We start from the raw sequence: 22,353 nt of genomic DNA on the forward strand, positions 1-22,353 counted from the left end.
AGTAAGCAGTGTTGAAATGTGCTGGCCTGTTGAGATTTTATTTGATGAATATGTCAAGTCCCTAATTTTACTGCCAAATTATAGGCTGCCTTTACAGTCGGTTAGGAAGGATCATCGAGTCTGTATCATTAACACTGCCGCAACATAAACCTGAACATCTTACCGTAACTCCAGGAGAATCACAGCATCTGTCCATGTCGGCTATTCTAGGATCACAGAAGAGCAGAATCTCCTGAAGTTCAATCTGTAAAGGTAAATTGACATTTACGGGCATTAACAATCCAACAAATTTGCAGAACACCATTCAACTTTGACCTGCATAAGGTTCAGACATAGAGTTACTAAAGGAAAATTTCACTTCCAGAACAAAAATGTACAGATAACGATTTTGAAGTTGGAGTAGAAAATTAGCCTAACATAGCCTAACTGTACTGAACCGGACCGCACAGATTATGCATGCGCATCACAGGACTAGACAAAACGAGCATTTGTGGTTAAAAAAGGGTATAAATATTAATTAATTAATTAATTAATTAATTAAGAAAAAGACCAATAGTTTCAGTAGATAAGACCGTTATTCCTTGGCTGGGTTCGTTTAGAGCCCTTTGAAGCTGCACTGAAACTGCATTTTGAAAGTTCAAACTCACAGGCACCATAGAAGTCCACTATATAGAGAAAATTCCTGAAATGCTTTCCTCAAAAAACTATTTCTTTATGACTGAAGAAAGAAAGAAATACATGAACATCTTAGATGACAATCAGGTGAGTCAATTATCTGTAAATGTTTGTTCTGGAAGTGAACTAATCTCTTAAAGTTCCTTCAAACTAAAGTGGTTCCCACCATAGTTTGACAGAGCTTTAACAATCACAAACAGTTCTAAAAGTACTAAGCTTTGCATTCATATTGATTAACCAAGTGATGAGAACCTCTATCCACAACTCACATCTACTGGACGTCCATCCTCCACTCGAGTGGTGATGAATGTCCGTCCGCTCACGTTCATGCCAGACCTTTCGGCGGTCACTTGACGCTCAATTAATTTGCAGTCCAGGTAGATGGAGACAGCATTGCTCTCGACAGACACACCTAACTTGTGAAACTGTCGATCGAAGAGGGCATGCAGGTCTCGGTTCTTGAACACATACAGGAGGCTGTTTTTCAAAAAACCCTGAGCTAAAAACTCCACTGTTTTCTTAGCTCCATCCACTATTAATGACACCTAAATGAAGGAGAGCAGAAGAGATGAACATTAGTGGCTCATTACGACGGTTAATGAGATAAGCTGACTGAAGTCTGAAGTGATTGCAGTGTGCCAAAGAGTACCATTTATATAATGATCATTTTGCCAGTCTTGCAAAGAGTTATTGGTTTTGAACATACTCAGACTGATCAATGTCTTTTTTTGTAGATTTAAATACAATCTTGGATTTTGGACATACCTGAGTATCTCCACCTTTATCAAAGATTTGCAGAACAAACCAGCGATCTTTCTTTGTGGTTTTTCTGAGCCGGAACGTGGCAATAATGGAGAACTCATGAGAAGTTCCATCTGGGAATACAGATCTTTAAAAAAAAAAAAAGAGACAACAATAACAACCACAAATTAAAATAGATTAAAATAAAAAGGCTGCATTTACTTGAAAAAGAATCCTCCAGGTCTTGCCAATTCTTTGGTTTTCCAGAATTGTGTATTTGAACCCTTTCCAACAATGACAGCATGATTTTGAGATCCATCTTTTCACACTGAGGACAACTGAGGGACTCGTATTCAATATTACAATAGGTTCAAGTGCTCACTGATGCTCCAGAAGGATAAGTGATGCATTAAGAGTTGGGGGTGAAAACTTTTGGACAGAATGAAAATGTGTAATTTTTTCTTATTTTGCCTAAACATCATATTTTTTCATTTAGTACTGTCCTTCAGAAGCATCTTCAAATTCAAAAAGTTTTCACCCTGGCTCTTAATGCATGTTGTTTCTTTCTGGAGTATCCGTGGGCTTTTGAACATTCTGTAATAGTTGCATGTGAGCCCCTCAGTTGACCTCAGTGTGAAAAGATGGATCTCAAAATCATACAGTCATTGTTGGAAAGGGTTCAATACCAAAAGAATGCTGGAAAACCAAATAATTTGTGGGACCTGAATTTGTGAACTTATGTGAAATATCTTATTCAGGTCAGTACTAAATAAACAAACAATAACCTTTTGTTTGATCCCACTTATTGTGGTAAAACAACATTTTGCAGGTTCTGAAAGGGGGATGTAAACTTTTAACCTTAACTATAGTGATTTGCTGATCAAGAAATATTTTTGTAGAAACTAATACATTTTAGCAGAATTAAATTGATTAGAAGCCATGTTTAATCAATTTAATGTATCCTTATCAAGTAAAAGTACCAATTAAACAAATAAATCTAACTGACTCCAACTTTTGAACACTAATGTACATAGAAAGAGACCAGTAAATGAAAGATAATAAATAAGCAAATTGTTTTTGAACTGGTACATGAACTGTCCAAACAAAATGACAAAAACGTATTGGCATCAATGTCCTCCTCTGTATTATTCTCTTTAGTCTTGCCTGTAAGATTTATCAGATGAGTTTATCAGAAAACCTTCATAAACGGAGATCACTCTGTCTGTCTGTCTATTTTTTGAAACCATTGAGATGTTTCACTTGGACGCAAACTCATGGTACAAGAAATAATGCTAAAAAACTTTAAAGCTTCTACGCGGTTATTAAAATTGTTGAAAGAGTAATATTACATTTTTGAGTGAATCTCATAACACTTAGTGTTAGAGAAAGAATTACTCCCATTTTCCTTTTTCATTTCTTTCAAACGCTATTTGGTAATTTACTGGCACTTCATCAAACACAATCAGCAAAACTGACAATGGGAAAATCTCATGTATGAATACTTTAAAAGGACAGAAGCGACCGAGAGAGAAAGAGAGAGAGATCAGACTTGCAAGAGACAGGCTGAAAATGAGTTTCTTCTCAAATAGATCATTCTCTATTCTCTCTAGGCATGCTGCATAGCGTGTCTCCTGCTTTCACACGCACAGTGGGGAAAATGCACATTATTAAAATGATATATACTCTGACTTCACATGCTGGGAAGATCAAATGCTTTTGGATAAGAGGACGACAGAGGAGAGGGGCTTATGGAAAACTAGCACAGGTGTATTATAGGACAACGGCTGGACTATTACTAAAACTGACTGCAAAATTTTCTACTCTAAATAACGTTCAAATCATCACTTACCCTCAAGATACAGTGGAACACAAAGGAAGATGTGCGGACAAATGAATAAAGTTTCAAAACTTCAGTATATATGAGAATTTTCAGTGAACAATGCCTTAAACTTAAATCTGTTTCTCAAAAAAAAAAATAATAATAATAATAATATTATATATATATATATATATTATTTGGATTTAGAAGATATGGCATGTTCATACATTAAAAGAATATTCTTAAAGCATCTTCTTTGCATTCCACACAAATGCCAGTCTTCTTGGAATGATTTGAGGACTCAGTCTAACATCTAGATAAGGAAAGAAGCAGTAATAGGTTCAAAATGAGAGAATAAAGACTTTTTTGGAATTGCTGAGTAATTGATCTCATGAATACAACCCTAAATTAGGCTTGATACGACCAGCCGGTGGAATGGACTTGTGCCGAGCGAGACCTCATAAGTGAGTGCAGTGTTTCGGAGCGCACCAACCTGGGCACCGTGACACCAATTCACTTCATCACTGAGCTGTTAAATAGGGACATCAGAGGCCATATGCCAAATATGATGGGATGTAACACTCTAATGCAGCCCATATTAAACTAATCTCTGAACATACAGATTAATAAGCAAACAAATTGTGCCAGTGCGTCCAACAGTGGTCTAAGCTTGTTCCCCTATGCTTAACATTATATTACTGTATATTATATTACTGTATATTATATTATATTATATTATCTCAAAATGCGGGGGGACAAAATTATATCATTTTATAATTGATTAGCTTAAAAATATATTCAATTAAAAAATAAAATGTATAATATGACTAAGTTTGTCGCCCCACATTTTTGGACACGTTTTTATATTATATTACATTATAATCAAGTAAATGTATATTTAAAAGCACATTTAAATAAAAAATAAAATGATATAACTTAAAGCTGGTCCCTAAACTTTGGGATTTTTTTATATTATATTATATATTATATTACATTACATTATATTACATTAAATTATATTATGTTATTTTTATATTATATTATATAAATTTAAGTAACGCATAATTTAAAAAAAGAAAAATTTCAAAATAAAAATATAATAATAACAGTTTGTCCCTCTACATTATATTATATTATATTATATTATATACAATGCATAGCTTAAAAATTAATTTTGATAAAAATTAAATGATAAAGGTTTTTTTGGATTACGTAACATGACATTACATTATATTCAAGTAAATGTATATTTAAAAGCACATTTAAATAAAAAATAAAATGATATAACTTAAAGTTTGTTCGCTAAATTTTTCTGATTTTTTTATATATTATATTATATTATATTATATTATATTCCCAAACTTTGTTATATTATCATTTTATGACATTACATTATATTCAAGTAAACGCAGAATTTAAAAACACATTTAAATAAAAAAATAAAATGGTATAACTTAGTTTAACTTTGCCCCCCCTCCCACATTTTGGGAAATAATATAATATAATATAATATAATATAATATAATATAATATAATATAATACAAATTTTCATTTTTAATAAAATGTAATAAAACTTATTTAAATAAAATAAAATTACAATATTTTACATTATTAAAATAATAAATTCAATCAGTCAAGTGTGAAATCTGTGCACCTCTAGTGGCACTACACAGCACTGCAAACAATAAATAAAAATAAATAAAACATCCCACATTCTCTTCCACTGTCAATAGGTACAAACAAAGAAAACACTACCTTAAAGGTCCCATATCGTCAAAATCAAAATTTCCTGGCTTTTTTCGTGATAACTAAGGTCTAGGGGCTATCTAACTACCATATGAGTTTCAAAACAGTCAATCCACAGTAAACTGCACACAGCCTGCTTAAAGTAGCTGTTCATTTTCACGAGCAGCTGTGACTTCCGTAACGATGTGACGTCCGATCGACTCAAGTCACCGCCTTCAGTCACAAACCAACGTCCCACCCTCCTTTTGTCAAACCCCCAGACAACAACGCATCCATTCCATTGAGCAACAACAACAGGAAAACAAGTGGAGAAAACCCTGTTCAGTCGATAGATGTCAAGCTACGATCATTACACAGGCTTCAGAACAACGTTAATATAAGAGACCAGCGGCACGTAAACTTCAGCCTCTTTCACACAGCGATTCCGGTAAATACACGGATAATGTGTCCCACGATTTGTTCCGGAATTGTTTAATTTGGTTCATTCACAGTTGTTTTCCGGAATCTGTGCGTGCTTTACACACAAACCATAAAGACATGTGACGTTTGGATGTGAGATGTAATGCGACGCGTACGTTTCACTAAACTGAAACTAACCTGAACAAACTGTGCTTCAGCGCTGATAGTGCGGAGCTGGCTCTGCCTGATGATCGCTGCTTCATTCCACTTTGCACGTAACGTTATTTTTCTTGATAACGCTTGATAACGTGCATCATTACTACAACACTGCCTTTAGGTTCTGGCTTTGGTTCACACAGTTCCCGTAATTTTCCAGAATCAGCGCGCATTGTGAAAGGGGCTTTACTAAAGCAACAGTTATGTAGCCTACTGCATTCGGTGTTTGTAAAAGAAAAAACATTAATGATCATTCTAAAATATCCTGTTGAGTATCAGCTCTCTCTATTGCTCTGAGCTCGCTTACGCTTACAGCATACATGACCGTAGTTACCTGTGATTGGCCTGGTTGTGCGTCACTCAGAAAACAACAGGCCAATCAGAAGAGAGGCTCATGAATATTAATTAGATGGACCAAAATTGACATGTTTTTGACAGAGCTCCTAAAAAAGGAGCTGTAAAAATATATTGAGATGGATTTTGGCACTTATACCGCAAATATATATTCTTAAGGACATCAACAAATAAAATAAACCTCCAGAAATGTGTACGATATGGGACCTTTAAATTTACATGATTAGTTGAGCCAGCATTATTTTGTCTCATATTGGCTAAACAAACAAACTGCAATTGTGTTTGGTGATTTTGTCAATAGTGTTGCAAAAAGTTTTATTTTGCCTAAAGTGCAAAAAAAGAAAAAAAATCTTTTCATCCACAAAGAAAAGGCAAGATTTCAGCAAACAAATGAACCAATGTATGGTATGCCTACTATGGGAATTAGGGATGTAACGGTATCAAAACTTCACGGTACGGTAATACCTCGGTATGAATGGCACGGTACGGTATTTATTTAATCATTTTCAGGAAAAACAAAACTAATGAAGAGACTCGAAAAAAGTGCCAGAAGTGTTTATTAAACAGTTTACATGAACACTGAACATATCAATGGCATACAAATTAGCCATCTATCTGTAAACTTTGAAACAGAAACTTAAATTTTTCAATTTTAGTAACAAAAAATTATTAAAGCATGTAAAAAACTGTTAAATCAGTTTAACTGAATGAGTTGAATCTAGTTGTCTGCTTGAAATAAGATTTTTTTTCTTACCCCATTGGCAGATTATTTAGCTTGTTTTAAACAAAAACTCACTTAATTTTGACTTGTTTTTACTAAATTTTTACTTGTCTAGAAAATCATTCTTGATTTAAGAATTTTTAGATATTTTGGCTGGAAACAAGACAAAATTCTAAGTAAGAAAGGCATTTTTTGCAGTGCAGTAGGCTCTTATGCCTTTCTTTCGCATTAAATCTTTATTAAAAACAATCCTTTAAAGAACTTTTCTACCTGGACAAGTGCATCTATTATGTTGCCTAGTTTATTTAAAACTGCACCTTTCCTTATTTTAAACATAGCCAAAAAGCCACATGTTGACTGTGAAACACAGTAGACTTCATTTATATGCATTTATGGTACATTTCCGTGTCAATCCATGTTCATTTTTACAGCGAACAATGCACTGTAACATTAATTCAACGCATACAGCGCAGCAAAAAAATAGACTCGGTGCCGAAACGATCGCTGCTCTGCTGCAAAGGCACCGCTTCTAGGACGTACTGCCGGACAGCAACCGCGTGCAGTGTGAACGCTCTAATCCGTTAACATGGGTGCTGAAAAGAATACGTAACGCATACGCACTTCAGACGGAGCAGCTTCAACCATTTCCATCTCTTTTCCTTGCTGCTACAGCCTGTAGCGACAACAGACCGCAAAGGATGATGGCCACGCCTGGGTTGATGGGAAATGTAGTTCCCGCGACCTCCCGTTCGCTCCATTCGCCTGAGCAAACTTTTCTCAGAAGACCTATCGTTTTATCGAGTCACGTGACCACGGTAGTATCGAAAAAATTTGTTATTGCGGTATGGCGGTATTTACAATACCGTTACATCCCTAATGGGAATTGCCTGTTCATCAACAACTTCCTTTCAACAACTCATTTAGGACTCCCAGGCGAACATCACGTCACGCAATTAATATTCATGAGCAAAGCTCGTAAGCTTTATATTGTGCTTCCCCCAACACTTTTCAGATCATTCCCACGCCCCTTGCCTCTCATAAAAACGAATACCAAACACGCAATTAGCACATCTTAGCAGAGTCATCTGTGAAACTATGTTCTGTGGAAAATAGTCTAGAGGAGTGGAGCCTTCTCTTTCCATGTGACCGTATCAACTAGACGACGGGGCCCGGCTGCATTTCCTGCGAGTAAAGTGAGAGATGTTTGGAGTTTGTACTGGGGGCTCTTTGACCCCCTACTCCACCCCCCGACACATCCAGCTGACTAACGCCATCACCTGTCAGAGTTCAGCTTAATTGAGGTCTGGTGGGGTGTGTGTGAGTGTGTCTGTATGGGGGTCCGGGTAGACAACTTGGCTATATCATCTCTCAGAACTGCACTCCACCTTCAGTCAAAGAGACTCACAGTTGGTCCCTAAGGGCAGGTCTGAGCAACGGAAAGGCGGCCCCACAGCAGGCCACTGACCACCAAGCGTCGGATAGAGCAACAGATCGCAAATCATCTGACCCATGGCTCCTTCAGGGTCCCGGGGAGCAAACAGTGTGTTTACAGTTGTATAAAAAAACGCTAAAAATATCCCCCCTTTCCCTGTGCAGATGACTGGGTGTTATTTTTCACTGGTGAAATGCGGATGTACAAGAGACGTCCACTGGGTGCTGAATCTCCATGGCCAAAACCGGCAGGTGTGCTTGAAACCACAGAGAATAATCAGTTAGACGGAACCAAAGACCATGATGAAACACAAAGGAACAAATGACCTACAAAATGTTAAACAAAGTACTATTTCAGTGCACAATGCATGGTGTATATAGTGGCCTTAGTCTTAGACAGTTAAAAATGGATTCGTCTTACTGTTTTAGATAAATTACCAAGCGGAATTTGCAAAAACAAATTACGCTAGATCTTCTCGCAGAGCTTCTTCTGGTGATTACATTTAACTAACTGGTCCCAGGGACATTTTAAATAGATTTATGTAGTCAGCTCTGCTCAAGTTTACACAGATGTAGCCCATCACATTAACTAGGAACATACTGAAAGTGTCTAAATGTGTTACATCTTTACATTCTGTGTGGTACAGTAATTTTAAATCGCAAGAAAGAGTAAAATACTATTTAAATTAATGAATACTTTTATTTAACAAGGACGCATTTAATAGATCAAAAGCGAGAGAAAGGACATTTACAGCCTAATGTTACAGAAGACTTCCACTGCAAATTCATTTCAGGATTTAAAGAATCCTGAAAAATGCATCACGGTTTCCACAAAAAAAAAAATAAAGCAGTATAACAGTTTTCATTTCAACATTGATTATGATAAGAAATGTTAGTTGAGAACCAAATCAGCATATTAGAATGATTTCTGAATGATTATGTGATAATGAAGACTGGAGTAATGGTGCTGAAAATTCAGCTTTGGCACCACAAGCATAGATGTAGAGTACACTTTATCATTCTTTTTTATTGTGATAAAAGTATTTCTAAAATATTTTTAAATATTAATTGTTTCACTGTATTCATAAAAAGAAAATTATGCCCAAAAAAAATGCATCCTTGATGAAAAATGTATTCAATTTATCCAAAACATTGCAACTTACTGTCCCAAATTCTCAGTGTTCAATAGATTGCAATTTAGTTCAATTTAGCTTAGTCGAGGGCTAAAGGGTTAAATTTGCTAAATTAAAGATTTTTCTCTATTAGTCGTTCACTTTAAGCATTAGTCGACTATTAGTCACACATTTATTAATAAACCATATAAATCATAATAATGAGCCTTTATTTGCCTACAAAGCCTAATAAGCGCTACAGGAGCATGCAAAAAAGAAGCTTGCCATAGTGCACTGGCAGATTTAGGCCTAATAATTATAAATGTGTGAGGGAAAAACTGTAAGGAGGCTGCAATAACGTTTTTTATAATTTATTGATAAACTCTCTTAAGCTAAAAAACTTTCTTTGTTTTTTAGCTTAAGAGATACTTAAGTCGACACTGACTCGTCATCTCTGCAGTAGTGATGTGCCTGTATGCATGTTTCATATGTATTGCATAATCTGAAAATATTTGTTTTCTATTTAAATTGGTTCATTTAAAAGTAGACATTTCACTCATATTTTTCACGTCCCTAACAAGACACCGAGACGGCAGAATCCTGTTGGCTTTATTTTACAAAAACACAACGTTTCGTTGCTATTCTGAATGCACACAAATAAACAGAGTCTTTACAGATTTGAAAGCTGTATTACTTTTATCTGTATTACCAAAAATGACAAAGATTTTAAGGGCAAGTGACCGAACCGGTGCCTCCATCTGTCATGAAGTGAGCACACTACTGTTCAGCTTTCACACTCCACACAAACACTTCGATAGCGCACATTTTTCTAGCTTAACATTAGATTGAGCGGGCATTAGGCTTGCCACGATAGACGGTGTTGACGGTGTTACCGGTTTTAAGACGCAACACCGGTGACATCACTTTTCCACCGTGACACCGTCCCCACATTTTTTTTTTTTTTAAAGTATGCCTATTCGTTTTTTTATTAAATATGTATTTGAATTAAATGGAAAATATAATTATAAATAATTTACTTAAGACGAGAGCATGCACTATAATTAAAAACTGAACATAGCTACAATGCGTCATATTTCATTTTTTTATTACGTGAGGAGAACGAGAGGAGTCGAATTTACAGAAAGAGAATGGCGGATGATTTAGTGTCAAAACGCAATGCAAAACGCCTATTTGGCAATAAAGAGCTCTTTTTTCTGCTTTTAAATAGCTTATAAATGCGTGCGTATTATGCTTTCACTTTCAGTTTTGCCGGTATTGGCAATTCGGCGTCAATTGTTTGAATGGACGACAACGAAACTACAAAAAAAAACTTTGAACCCAAAATATTGCCAAACAGGCGCTTTTGCATTGCGTTTTGACACTAAATCGTCCGCCATTCTCTTTCTGTAAATTCGACTCCTCTCGTTCTCCTCACGTGATAAATGAAATATGACGCATTGTAGCATAGTTTTTAATTATAGTGCATGCTCCCGTCTTCGTTCCTAGGAAAGCCCCACCCCCACGGTGATACCGGTATTACCGGTGTTGTCACATGTCAATTAACCGGTAGGGAAATTTCCTCATCGTCACAACCCTGGCGGGCATGTAAAGTTGCTACTACATACATCTTTCAGATGAAAAGCCATATTTGAGGTTGATAAATGATAGGCCAGTGTTTGGATGTCCTGCCCCATGTACTATATTACCACATAGACCAGCGATTAACGATCTGTCCGTCATGGACTGCGTGACTTTGCCACGTTCTGTGGAATTTTTTTCTGCGACTAAGCGACTAATAAAACTTTGATCGACCAAGCCTCTTCTCGTCAACTAATGGTTAGTCGACTATTAGAGGGCAGCCCTACATTTTACAAGTATTGTGAAATGTGCCTGTGCTGTATTTCTTACATAAATGTCACTAGGTTTTGATAAATTGTGTCCAAATACTTTTTGTTGCACAGTCCATTTGGTATTGCTGTAAGAAACATGAAAATAAAGTGGCATTTCAGACAACTGAACTCAATTCTCCAACTTCCTACTCAAAAATAACCACTGGAATGAAGCTCAACAACAGACATCAGACTTTAAAAAATGGGGCAGAACAATCAACCCTGACTTAATTAGATTATATGAGTATAATTTGATGTAATTTCCGAGATTCTCAACAAAAGCACTAAGCATTGAGAAAAAAAAAGTTGATCTTTTGGCATATAAGAGGTCATTGTACTATAAAAACATCCTGTAAGTTTCACAACTCAAAACTTTCTCATTAGTCCAAAAACAGCTTTTTTTTATATTGAAGCCAATCTGCCAAAACAACAGCTTGTAGAATGTGCCACTTTATGGCGTAATGGTGTGGCTAAACACAGCCTCCACAGAAGAAGATCAGTGCCTGCTTCTACATCGTAATGAGAGGTGAACACGTCTACATAGAAACCAAACGATAAGGATGGCTCTGAAGACAACAAGAAGCTGTGCAATGCCAAGTTGTGGAAAAACACAATCTTTGCATTTTGCAGATTCTTACACCTTGGTCCTTTGTTCACTTCATTTTAGCACAGATTCATTTAAGACGATGCTGTGCAACTACATTGGATCTGGCAGTAATGTCGCACTACATGAGTGTGAGTAACAGTTTTTATTACATGGTCATTATTGCTTTGTCTTATTACAGATCATTTGATATGTACTGAGTGAATATATATATATGCGTTTTAAAACCTAAACCACAGCAGCGTCCATCTATGAATGATATAGGCCATCAAACAAACACAACTGTTCGTCAATCATAGCAGTGGGTGTTTACTTCTGAGTTTACAATCCTCCACACCTCTTCAAACAGAGTGCTTTGATGAGGGTGCTCAAAACAGGACAGAATATAGCCTATTACTTCTAAATTATTGTGTTTATGTAAACATCTTGGTAACATTTTAAGTGGACCTCAGAGAACAGCACAAAATAATAAAAAAGGCAGTTAATGATCCTTTTAATTTTATTTACTTTAGTGACTCTCTTAAGAAGCATGGGTATATTTGTAGCAATAGCCAAAAATACACTGTATGGGTCAAAATTATTGATTTTATGTCAAAAATTATTAGGATATTAAAGGGATAGTTCACCCAAAAATGAAAATTTGATGTTTATCTGCTTACCCCCAGGGCATCCAAGATGTAGGTGACTTTGTTTCTTCAGCAGAACACAAACAAAGATTTTTAACGAAAAGCGGTGCAGTCTGTCAGCCAAATAATGCAAGTGGATGGGCACCAAACCTTTAAAAGTAAAAAAAAACAAAAAAAAAAAACATGCACAGACAAATCCAAATTACACCCTGCGGCTTGTGACAATAAATTGATGTCCTAAGACATGAAACGATCATTTTTTGCGAGAAACTGAACCGTATTTATATCATTTTTTACCTTTGATACACAGCCACATCCAACTGTCATGAGCACGAGTTTAGCATCCGGCTCGTTACATGTGTACGTGCTCTGGCGTAGTATACGCAAATGCCGGAAGCGATCTGTCGCATATATACAACACTCGTTGTTTACACAGTGCACAGAGATTGTGGGTATAGTGGCTATTCAAAATGGCAATTACTTGCGCTTATCCTGATTGTTCAAACCGATTTAAAGCTAAAAGATTACGTATGCTTGCCCAAACTCATCCGGGACTTTTCACCAATTTCCCCTTACGGCATTTGCGCATACGTCAGAGCGCGTACACATGTAACGAGCCAGATGAAAAGCTTGTGCACATGACAGTTGGACGTGGTTGTGTAACAAAGGTAAAAAAAATGATATAAATACTGTTCAGTTTCTCTCAAAAACCGATCGTTTCGTGTCTTAGGACATCAATGTATCGTCACAAGCCGCAGAGTGTAATTTGGATTTGTCTGTGCATGTTTTTTTAACTTTTAAAGGTCTGGTGCCCATCCACTTCCATTATTTGGCTGACAGACTACACCGTTAAAAATCTTCGTTTGTGTTCTGCTGAAGAAACAAAGTCACCTACATCTTGGATGTCCTGGGGGTAAGCAGATAAACATCAAATTTTCATATTTGGGTGAACTATCCCTTTAAGTAAAAATCATGTTACATGAAGATATTTTGTAAATTTCATACTGTAAATATATCAAAACTTAATTTTTGATTAGTAATATGCATTGCTAACGACGTAATTTGGACAACTTTAAAGCCGATTTTCTCAGCATCTTGATTTTTTTGCATCTTGTATCTCTGCCAAATATTGTCCTATCCTAGCAAACCATACATCAATAGAAAGCCTATTTTAAAACAATGACCCTGATGACTGGTTTTGTGGTCCAGGGTCACATTTATGCATTTAGCAGACACTTTTATATGTCGACTTGCATTGCATTGCATTAAACTTTCAGTTCATGCATTTTCCAGGCATTGCTGAGTTACAGGATCATAATGATATAATTTTTTTTTTTTACTTTTTGTCAGATGTTTCTAGTCCAAACACCACGCTTTTATGTTTGTCATAATTATCATAAATTATAGCGCCACCCTATTTTGTTTACGACTGATCATGACGTACCACCAAATGGAACGCTTTGAGGTTGGATGTGGGGAATTTCAACTCTAGTCTTCCCACCTCCGACTTAGTCTGGAACTTGCCACAATCCCACCAGCTTTTCAGCGAAATACAAAAGAGTTCTTTTGAGCATCAATTTGGACTCATGAATATGCTCTGGGTTCACGCGGTTTGGACAGCTGACCTTGACGGAACACAGCCTACATAACTGTACATGTCCAACGCTGTTATGTGGAGATTAAACATACCTGAAAAGTCTAACTAACACAGAAGCCTTCTTTGAACTTGGTGTCACCCTTGAGCTATAAGTTATTAAAGTCATTTTAAGGCAATTAATATACAGGACATGATTCCCCATTACTGCTTGATTTCTCTTCTAGGCGGTACTCCATTAGTCACCTCTCTTTCTCCTTGGTCGAGCCCACTGCCCACGGTCTGCAAATTAATTCTGTCCAAATTATTCAACATGTCTCACGGCTCACCTCACAGTTTATCCTTATTAGCCAATGCGAGGGGAATTATCTCAGCGAGCTCGTGATATCTGGGTCATTCCATGTCAACACGCCATTAAAAGCGTACTCGACATCTCCTGAGTTTTCTACCAGACATCAGTTGAAGTCAAAGCAAGCTTACACCATGAGAAAATATTGGTGTGCGTCGCAGAAACCCAATAGCAGCCTGGCATGTTTGCAAATCTTGAGTGGTTTAAACTCACACGAGAATGCAGTTGTTCAGCAAAGCAACCTGCGCTCTGTCCCGTCCGGAGATTTATATGAGAAGCTGTCAGAAAGGCTAACCAAAACACGCAACATGTGGATGTGGGCATTAATTCAAACTACCATCATAACATGCTCATCACAGCAGTGATTCTGCAAGGAACTGTCCTACTTTCTCCTCTCCAGATGCTAGAGGATTCTGCACACCGTTGATCACGTCCAAACTACATAAACATCCATATGGATACGCACATTTGCTGCAATAACTTTCAGCTTAGTCGTCACTGTTAACATTGTTTTAAGACAAAACAATCCTCTGAATGATGTGTGAGTGGAAAATAAATGGCACCATATCAAAACCACATCAACATGTGCAGCACTCACTCTGTTGGTTTAAACAAGGGTTTACTCCCCAGTCTCAACAACAGCCTGTTGTCCGTCACCGTGCCTTTTCTGAGAAGAAACTTCTCGGCTAAATCAAACCCTGTAAACACGAGAAGAAAAAGACAAACATACATTACATTTATGCATTGGCCAGACACTTTTATCCAAAGCAACTTACAGTACATTGTGCAAACATTTTGGGAATTGAAAACATGACCTTAGCGCTGTCACCACCATGTTCTGCTAAAGGAACAACATTAGCTTTAGGCTAAAGAGATTTTCAGCAAACGTTGTGTCTCGTACAAGCTGTTGAACACATTTCTAAGGTTTTATGTGGAATGATTAGTATTAGCAAGGCATTGCGGCTTGTTCTAAACTTCTGCAATTAGTAGAGGCTCCATTCAAACTTTGTTTTGTAGATGATTTCAGCCTGAGGCGTACTGTTTATAATATATTTTTCTTAAGTTTGACAGAAATAGCACTGGCAGTATTCAAATCTAACCTACATTGGTGATGTCATTCTGGTATTTGCTTATCAAATTGTGATTGGTCATCTTCCTTGCATTCATTCGTATATAAATAGCGATTGGTCTTTTATTTCTTGCAATCCATTTAACGATTAATACTGCAGTCTGAATGTTTTGGATTTTTAAAATGCATATTTGTTCAACAAGGATGCATTAAATTGATCAAAATTGACAAAGTCATTTATAATGTTTCAAAAATATTCTATTTAGAATGAATGCTGTTCTTTATACTATTCATCAAATAAACATAAGAAACTGTATCACAGTTTTCACACAAATCTCAAGCATCATTGATAACAATAAATGTTTCGAGCAAATCAGCATATTAGAATGATTTCTGAAGAATCATGTGACACTGAAGACTGGAGTAATGATGCTGAAACTTCAGCTTTTTAAATTACATTTGAAAACATTGCAATACAAAACTGTAATAATTTAAACTAATAATTTTTTATAATATTACTGTTTTTATTGTATTTTTGATAGTATATCCACACATGTGCAGCCAACATTTAGCAAACGATCTGATACTGTTTTTCACTGAACCACATTTTAAAGAAAAATGAGCTAAAGAATACTGTCAAAGATGTAGGCAAGCTACGTCTTTGACAGTATTCTCTAGCTGGCTCGCGAGAACTGGCATTTCCTTCAGGAAATGCAAAATTAGCTGTATAAATTGCTCTGTCAGCTTCAGCCATGTGCAACATTAGGGATGTTTTAAACAGCCAGTTTGATGTTTAACAGCACTGTGTAAGGACGAGCTGTGCTTGATTTCTATTTGTATATACAGTATGCTTTGTTTGTACCTGTGAATTCTCTGTGAATGTTCACATTGGTATGCCATTTCTCTTCCAGCTTCATGGGTGGACATGTATGATCTGCAGAAGAGAGGAATAGTATGCGTTAATGAAGCAAGTGAATTGATTTTATACAACTGGTAATGTTTTAGCTTATTCATTATAGAGGAGACCACAGCAAGTATCACATTTTTGACTCAAGTGCATATTTCTGAGGCCATTATTAACATTCCTAAGGTTTGTTTTTGAAAAACAACTCTTGTATAGTCATGTACCTTAAAATCTAGGCTACGAAAAAAGCCATTTTAACAGTTATTGCACAGGAGGAAAAAGATACAGTTCATTAAAGTGGGTAAGTTGTCTAAGTAAGCTGGCAATAAACAGCCTATCCCCTTGTTTAGTCATGATATCTGAAACACTGTTTCCAAGTCCAAGCTTCCACTCCACTTTCAAATTAGAACAATATTATGAGCGCTACTCATTTTAGAACATCTTAAAGCTAAGTTTTTTAAAAAAAATGCGGTGTACGCTATAGTCGCCAGTCCCAATATTTTATATATATACACTTTTTTATTCAATGCGGAAGTAAGCATATAGGTGAGACTTCCGGTTCATTACCTGCGAGAAGAATGATAACGTTAGTAGTAAATGGTGCACTACAAACCAGTGTGCTCACAATTAAGATTATTATAACCTGAAATATAATACTTTTTAAAGCTTATTTTGGGTAGTTTCATAAACAGTTTGACTCACCTTATTCACTGTCAATTCAGGCAATTCAAGGCTCTAATATGAAATTAATAATGAATGTTGCTTTTACCCTGATGAAAGGGAGATCAGCTTCTTCCTTTCACAAAGAAGAAAAAAAAAAAAAAAGCTTAGCCAAGATGGAGGAACAGCTGATCATAGCTGTTACAGGGATAACATTTTTTAGCAGCAGAGCTACTGCAAGCAATTTTTAGTTTTGGAAATCCATTTATCTTTGTTTATTTATCTTTGCTGAAACTTCCGCGTCTTTAGGAGAGCGCGGGTCATGGTTGCTTAGCAACGGCAGACGCCACTCTGCCACTCAAGTTACAGAGCGCTTTGGAAAGAAGGACAAAGCGGTGCGCCTAGCGTTTTCCACGCGTTTTTAGGCGCGACATGTGAACGGTCCCTTAAATTCGTAGTGTTTCCGCGAGTTGTGGCAACAACTGCCAGGCACTCCCGACAAAGCACCTGTTTTTGGTCAGCAGCATCCTTTTTGTATCCAAAATACTTCCATATGATCGACGTTGCGTTTCTTTTTGCGACCAAATCTTCCATTTCGTCATGCGCACGCAGAGACTGCATGCATGAAGTAGGTGAAGCAACGTGTACATTGTAGTTTTTAAAGAACCTTTAAACATGAGTTAATTACTTTATTTTAGACAAATATAGATCCGTGAATAGTAAGTTTAGAAATATAGAAAGTACATTTTTAAATCAGACACACAATTTAATTTTTTTTTTGCCCTGCATCGTGACTGCCACGATGTGACTATCGCGCATGCGTACATCGCGATGACGATGCTGAAACGATCTATCGTGCAGCCCTAGATGAGACCGTAATCCTCGGACATAACATTTACAAATGGCCACGCCATTTTCACAGGAAGAAAAAGGTGGATACATAAAGCATAAAAAAAAATGTCTGTCTAACTTAAATTTCAGTATAGAGTAAAAGGTTAAAATCATGACATTTTAGTAGTAGCCTACTATGGCACACTGCAAGTGTATATTAAAGCAGTTTTTTGTTTGCTTTCAGGATCTGATGGAGTATTAGGACCTGGAAAGTGTGATGCATGACGTCAAGACTCAAGCGCACACTGGTTCTGAAAATATTTTAAGAAAGTCTTAATTTAAAGAGTTACAAGCCATGAACCAAATTATCCAGATACAAGGTGAATTACATTAAAAAATTTAATTTGAAGCAAAAAGACAACAGCCATAAGACTGTGTATGGCTTTAATGAGGGAAAGAAATAATCACCTGAAGCGTTGTAAACAAACAGTCAGAATAAAAAAAGATAGACAAATGTTACCCTGGACCACAAAAAAAGTAATAAGGGTAATTTTTCATATGAAAGCTGAATAAATAAGCTTTTCATTAATGTATGGTTTGTTAGGATAAGACGATATTTGGCCGAGATACAACTCTGGAACATCTGGAACCTGAGGGTGAAAAAAAAAAAAATCTAAATATTAAGAAAATCGCCTTTAAAGTTGTCCAAGTTCTTAGCAATGCATATTACTAATCAAAAATTAAGTTTTGATATAAATTCACAAAATATCTTCATGGAACATGATCTTTACTTAATATCCTAATGATTTTTGGCATAAAAGAAAAATCTACAATTTTGATCCATACAATGCATTTTTGACTATTGCTACAAATATACCTGTGCTACTTAAGACTGGTTTTGTGGTCCAGGGTCACGGATATAAAACTATTGATTTAAAGATGTTGATTAAGTATAGAGAAACAATATAGTTTACATTTATTGCAAAACATACATATTTATATAGAGCTATTTATACCATTACATAATTCACACTGTTTCACGGGAGTAATAGAAAACTAAAGAGTTATTTTGGCATGATTTGCTTGTTTCACATCTCTGATTGGCTGTGATTTTTGACAGAATAATGGGTAATGTAGTTTTCCTCCACAAATTTTGCTATTAAACAATAATTTTTTTTTTAAAATAGTTGCAAAGGGGTGGAAAAATGTCTGGTAAATTTCCAGAAACTTTCCAAAAATCCATGGAAGATTCCAGAAAATCCTAGAAAGTTTTAAATTCTGGAATGTTTCCAAAATTCACAGGAAATTTTCCACCTTTCTGCAACCCTATACTGTACCATTAATTAACAACTTCATAACCCACAGAATTTTTTTTTTTTATCAATTTCCCCATAAAAAAAATTACAAAGAAATTTTACATCTGAAACCAAACTGCTGCAATCTGTTAGTTTGCTGAAGTCTCTTTAGCAAAACCAAATCTGTAAACAATTACGAAAAAGCAAAATAAAATAAAATAAAATATCCAAATCATTGTTTTGGTTGACAAATATGTGAAGCTTGCCCCAACTTGATATTTATTTAAAACACAGTTTGTCCTGAAAAGACAATTCAAAATCCACCTCGAAAATCAAGATCAAATTCTAAAAACTCATTTCTTTTGTAACATTGGATGGAAACAAATAATGTTTTTATTACATCAAAAGCCTAGTTACTGAGATCCCAGTGAAACAACAAGCCTCAGTCTCCCCTCCCATGACATTTGCAGCATGATATTGCTGAAGGACGAATTCTGCTTCATCAACAACAATTATCCCAAATAAAAAGGAGGCTCACACAGACACAAACACATAAACACACAAACATATCTACATCCACAGGCACACACCCACAAAACACAGCATTAATAGGAAATTCCAAAAATCAGCACATCTGCTGGCAAACTGCCGACTCTTAAGGAGACGGGACACATGCTGTAAATCCTCTCTAAATCTCTTCCTGGATGTCACGCTCGCACAGTGGATCACGGGAGATAGCAATTCACTCAGCTGGCAAAAATATTGCTTGCCTGTCCTCTTGTTCAGAGGACTCTCATTCGTGGGCATTTACACTGTGCAATAATATTCCATAATCGCCTCAGGTTAATCTGAATGGGGCCAATAAAGCAATTCTATCGGACACATAACACCAGAGCGGATGTGTCCTGGTGGCTTCTGACTAATGCCACCCAGGTCAAGGGCTTGACGCCATGTCCTCCCAAGCAGGAATTTCAAATAGCCATGCAAGAGTCCCTGCGTTTTAAAGGAGGGTGCAACGTCTTTCATCACAAACAATTCATTTGCATACAAGGATTCCAAACAAGAAAGCTAAAACACAGCGCTAATTAAAGGTGACGACAGCAGCAGAGTGGAGAAGTCAACACTGACCTCCTGTGAGGAGATGAACAAGGCTTGAAAAACCAAACAGATGTAATCGCTTCTAATCAAACCTTTTGTAAACGGACAAGAATAAGCAAACATCTTGGTGCGGACCTTTTGGTGACAGCCTACATACCTATTCTCTCGTTCACTGTCATTCCTGAAGTAAAAGGAATGGAATTTACGATCCACAGGAAAACAGTCCATCTGAGATAGTGAATCATGTCGCCTTTGGCACATGAGAAAGGGCCCCTTGAAAACCTAGAAATAGAAAACAACGTCATTTTTACAACTCTTTGATGCTCTTCTGGGTAACACAACACCACTTGTTACTGTCTGTATAATGACTGACTGCATTGACTTTTTAATATTTTACTCATAAACAACTAACTTTAAATGTTATTCAAGAACACTCAGGCTACTGTATCTGATAGAACACATACATATGTAGGAACATATCATGTTTTGTAAAATCCGTCTAGAGCTTCAATTATGTGGTGAAACGTCTTAACGCAAAATGTCAAGTGTGACATTTCACTCCTCAGAATAAACTCCAGGCCAGAGTAAGTTTCCAGCATGAGGTGCTTCTGGGGACCCAGTGCCAGATTCCTGTAAGCCAATACGATCCGTTACCCACCGCTGACTGTTGTTATTGAGCTCTTAAGTAACAGGGCAAACAAATTGCACTAAATAATTAAACACTGGTGCTACGGACTTTTGAAACACATGCACATTTCAAGGTTACAACCATTAGTGCATCTCTGCATACAAACATGTGGTAAATTGGTTTGTTATGAACTTCCAAACTTTATTTGATTTTCAAACAAACAAGAAAAGGGATGTGTTGTGAAAAAAATGTGTTTTCATAATCTCTAATTAAGGCTAAAACAAATCAGGTTTTGTTCATAGAATATAGTGTTACATGGGTGGTGTAATTTACACAATGTCACGAAGTGACTGAAAACTTTACACTGACTGAAATTAAAAGAAAACTAATACATTTTTGAGTAGAATCAAAGTTTTAACCTACTGTTAAGAGCTCACTGCACTTTTAAAACCTTTACTGATTAATACATTTGAGCTGAAAACTCATTTCAATTAAAAATTTTGTTTAGTAAAAATTGATGGAAGCAAATAATGCAGTTCTCCAATCCCACATGCATTTGGAATATTTGTACTTTTCAATGATTTTTACTTAAAAAAAAGTGGTTTAAAATGCTTTCTTCATACACATTTAAACTTCAAATCTCATTGTGAAAGTTAATCTGCACGTTGTCAACGAATATAGCAAACACACTCAAATCTAAATGAAAGAAACATGTTTCTATCTATATGCATTCGATGTCAAGCTAAAGCTTGAGTGTTCAAAATTTGATATCAGCATATTACACAGTTGTCAAACAGACGGTTTAATATTAAATATATCATAATTAATATATCAAAAACGCTTCTTAAAACTTCATCCAAACTGACTAGCAATAAACAACAATAAAACATCCTCATTAGTGTTCAAAAGCAAACCTGGACATATTAAATATCCACATTTGTTTGCCAAACGTGTCATGTACATGGTCAAAAGCTACTGTTTACGGCAATTTCTGTGTGTAACCGAATGATAAACCAGCAGTGCTGAACATTCAATCTCTCTCTCTCTCTTTCAAGTACACGAACGCCGACAGCACAGGACTCTCACAGTGGCGTGTTAAACTCAGATGACATCAAACATGATCATTAAAAAATGACACCGTACACATACTCTGCAAAAAAAAACAAAAAAAAAAACAAAAAACTACAAAGTCACAGCAACCAAGACAGATGAACACCGGCTACTTACATTTGCTGAGAAAGTTTATTATTCCAGCGTAAACACACAGCACAAGCAAATCCTGTTTGGCTAATTAGCGCATTTTAGGCAGCTGTGGGTCCAAAGCACACTTGCAAATAAAAGTGAGAATGAAAGCTCGTGCAGGAACCGTGTCCTTATTTGTCGCACTGCCTGACCCTCCCACCCACTCATTAGAGCAGCACACATCAGGACGGACAGGACACTCTGAGGGGCTCCCTGTGGAACACGCTACAGTACACAGGGTACTTGACCAATAGCAGGGGTACTAACTTTTATTTCAAATTAGAGGTCCACATTTAAAGGTAAACTCTAAAAAAAGATTAATAGTAGGAAAATGTGTATTTTTTGTGCT

The 22,353-nt window shown here is 36.3% G+C and overlaps 2 protein-coding genes across 2 annotated transcripts in view; one reads left to right on the plus strand and one right to left on the minus strand.

The window, feature by feature from the left end:
- col19a1 (collagen, type XIX, alpha 1) overlaps window positions 1-22,150 on the minus strand; it is a 106,401-nt gene extending 84,251 nt beyond the window's left edge. Inside the window, exons 1-7 of the mRNA XM_073834590.1 lie at window positions 21,990-22,150; window positions 20,292-20,416; window positions 16,209-16,280; window positions 14,876-14,975; window positions 1,441-1,564; window positions 945-1,220; window positions 164-244 (exon numbers count right to left, since the gene is read on the minus strand). Of these exons, the coding sequence (XP_073690691.1) occupies window positions 164-244; window positions 945-1,220; window positions 1,441-1,564; window positions 14,876-14,975; window positions 16,209-16,280; window positions 20,292-20,416; window positions 21,990-21,991 (780 nt within the window). The 5' untranslated portion in view covers window positions 21,992-22,150. The remainder of the gene's footprint in view (window positions 1-163; window positions 245-944; window positions 1,221-1,440; window positions 1,565-14,875; window positions 14,976-16,208; window positions 16,281-20,291; window positions 20,417-21,989) is intronic.
- Window positions 22,109-22,353, plus strand: part of lmbrd1 (LMBR1 domain containing 1) — a 65,798-nt gene continuing 65,553 nt past the window's right edge. Inside the window, exon 1 of the mRNA XM_073834591.1 lies at window positions 22,109-22,243. Within this exon, the coding sequence (XP_073690692.1) occupies window positions 22,109-22,243 (135 nt within the window). The remainder of the gene's footprint in view (window positions 22,244-22,353) is intronic.

The sequence above is a fragment of the Garra rufa genome, chromosome 2, assembly GCF_049309525.1.
Source record: "Garra rufa chromosome 2, GarRuf1.0, whole genome shotgun sequence".
NCBI lineage: Eukaryota > Metazoa > Chordata > Actinopteri > Cypriniformes > Cyprinidae > Garra > Garra rufa.